The sequence below is a fragment of the Chondrus crispus genome, genomic scaffold, assembly GCF_000350225.1.
Source record: "Chondrus crispus Stackhouse genomic scaffold, scaffold_575, whole genome shotgun sequence".
NCBI lineage: Eukaryota > Rhodophyta > Florideophyceae > Gigartinales > Gigartinaceae > Chondrus > Chondrus crispus.
Window position 1 is genome coordinate 1 of NW_005178596.1, and position 3,025 is coordinate 3,025.

At 50.6% G+C, this 3,025-nt stretch overlaps 1 protein-coding gene across 1 annotated transcript; it reads left to right on the plus strand.

Moving 5' to 3' along the window:
• Positions 1–22: 22 nt before the first annotated feature.
• Positions 23–1,399, plus strand: CHC_T00000684001 (hypothetical protein). Its single transcript, XM_005710655.1, has one exon. It carries the CDS (start codon positions 23–25, stop codon positions 1,397–1,399), a length of 1,377 nt encoding a protein of 458 aa, XP_005710712.1.
• Positions 1,400–3,025: the final 1,626 nt, after the last annotated feature.

A 3,025-nucleotide genomic window follows, 5' to 3' on the forward strand; every position in this document is an offset into this window, starting at 1 on the left:
GGCATACCCAGGAGATGGCAGGATGAAAGCGATTAGACGCCCCGACCAATACTTACGTTTGCGCGGTGACATATGGCATTATGTGCGGCGCGTGCCCAAGGCCGTCAGCCATATTGACGACCGAACTTTGATATATCGCTCACTCGAAACAGATAGCCGCAAGGTCGCACGGCAACGGCGAGACATATTCGCTTATGAAGATGAACTGCGATGGAGCGAGGCCGCACCGAGCCGTTTCAAAGCAACCCCGCGAGAAGTTACCTATCGCGACGTGAGCCACTACGCCCGCTCACTAGGGTTTAACTATGAGCCGATGGAGAGCCTAATCTCGCGCGATACGGTCACGGATTTGCTGCACCGTTTGCAGACTTTAGAGCCGCTAAAAGACGCCCCGCAGGCAAAAGAAGAACGGGACGCAGACGCCCTACTCGGCATTGCCAAGACGCCGACAACGACCATTACGCAAGCGATGGAACTTTACCTCTCCGAGATCGTCGCAGACGAACTGGCGGGGAAATCACCGGAGCAAGTGAAGAACTTTTCCAAAATCAAACGCCGCGCCGTGGCGAACTTCGTCAACATAAACGGCGATATAGATATGCGGGATATTACCCGCGAACACGCCCATGCCGTGCGTAAATTTTGGCATGAGCGCATCCATCCGCAAGACGGCAGCAAGCCTATGAGCGGGAGCAGCGGTAACAAAGACTTGGGCAGTTTGCGCAAGTTATACCGCCGCTATTTTGAGCACATAGGCGAAGAGGAACGCGAAAACCCGTTCCGCAATATGCGGTTCAAAGACAAAATTCTAACGAAGGTTATGCCCTTTAAGGACGATTGGGTAAGGTCACGCATCCTCGCGCCAGACGTATTAGATGGTCTTAATCGACAAGGCGCATTGCTTTGTATGGCTTTGATTGAGACAGGATGCCGGCCGAGCGAGTTAGCCAATATTAGGCCAGAGAACATACTATTAGACGCCGAGGTGCCGCATATGCGCATCCGACCAACGAAAGACCGAGAGCTAAAATCGGGTGCATCCGTCCGCGATATTCCGCTTGTCGGAGTCGCGCTAGAAGCTATGCGGCAAGCCCCGAACGGCTTTCCTCACTATCAGGACAGAAGTTATTTATTGAGCGCGTCACTTACAAAAGCGTTCAAAGCGAGAGAATTATTCCCAACAAACCAGCACCGCATCTATAGCTTTAGGCACAGCTTTGAGAACAGAATGCTTGAGGCAGGATTGGACTTTGGTTTGCGCTGCACATTGATGGGTCACCGTAACCCGCGCCCTGAATATGGCGATGGAGGGTCACTCGTCTATCGCCGTGATGAACTCTTGAAAATAGCCCACCCCGTGAGTGACGCGCTATTGCAAAGCTATCCGTTCAAGGTCTAAGTTTATCGGTTTATGCAGCTTTGTCTGCATCCGATAGGAGCGAAGCAAGCAGCGCCTCACGGTCATCCAGCGCGTCATATTCTTGTTTCAGGCGGTCTAAAACTGGCCAATATTTTGGCCCGTACCGCTGAACAAGCTGCGCCGCGATAGTCATGCCGCGCTTAATGTCAGCACGCGACGGGGTTTCTATTGGGGCGTTTGAAGATATGTTTTGGGCTTTATCCACGTATGGATTATAACTTAACTGCCCCGAATTTTACGAAGAAAAGAGTTGGGTAATTGAAGGGTAGCGGGTCAGAATAGGTATTAAATACTGATAATGGCACACGACTAATTGAACTCACAGGCGGTTTTAGGACGCTTGGATTTTGTAGAAACATCTTCATTGCAGACATTTGCCATAACAATGTATATGCCTATGAATGACACTCGCTAATATTCTCATCACCGGCGCTAATTCTGGACTTGGTTTCGAAGCGGCAAGACAGTTTGCTCTTAGTGATAGGGTCTCGAAAATTATCCTGGCCTGCCGGAATCAAACGCGCGCTGAAGAAGCCCTTCAGAACCTTGAAACACTAACGGGTAAAAAAATCTTTGACATATTGATTGTAGATGTGGGCGATCTGGACTCCTGCCATAAAGCGGCCGAAAACCTGGACACTATAGTCGACGGCGTCATTCTGAACGCCGGTGGTGGTGGTGGCACAGAACCCACAAAAATCACTCAAGACGGTGTCATGCATATATTCGGGATTAATGTGTTGGGCCATGTCCTCTTTACCGATTTGATTCTCGAAAATCGTAAACTGTCCGAAAGTGGAACGGTCATGTATGTCGCCAGTTTTGCCGCGAGAGGTGCGCCCGAGGTTCGTGCTGCAAAGCCGCCTATCACGTCTGGCTCCGTTGAAGAATGGACTTCTGTGGCTAACGGCACAAAATTTGACGAAAGCTCTTCTTACACAGACATATATGGAGCCACAAAACTGATGGGAGCTTTGTGGACTATGAGCATGGCGCGAAAACATCCGAAGAAGAGATTCATGACTATCGACCCCGGTATGGCCCGTGGCACGTCTGGGACAAAATCTCTCCCGTTCTTTCAAAGGCTGACGATGGAAACTGCCATGTGGGTCATGCAAAAACTCGGCAGAGCCCATTCGGTTGATGTAGGTGCCAAGCGCTACGTGGATGTGATGTTGAACAGAGACGATTTTACATCCGGTGTTTGGTGGGGGAGTAAGAAAGGACTAACGGGAAAGTTGGCCAACCAAGTGGAGCACTGGCCGGAAATTATTGGTAGTGAGGCTGCGCAAGATAACGCGAATACCGTTGTTCATAAGTTCCTCTAACGACCGCTAAGCCCCCATTTGAGAACAAGCGCGAGAGGTCTATTTAGGGCATTTTAGGACGCCGCCTTAACGCCCGCTCTATACTTGAAATACGCACTCTCTCCTAATTCCTTCGCCACTTTGCGGCGAGTCCAACGCCCCTGCCTCCGCTCGTGTGGGCGGCTCCGGCAGGCCCGTTGGACGGCACTATTTTGAGAGAGCGTAATTAATTAGATAGGATTGACGACTGGGGAGAGATTAGGAAAGAAAAGAGCTTTAGCAAGATAAAGCGAACCGC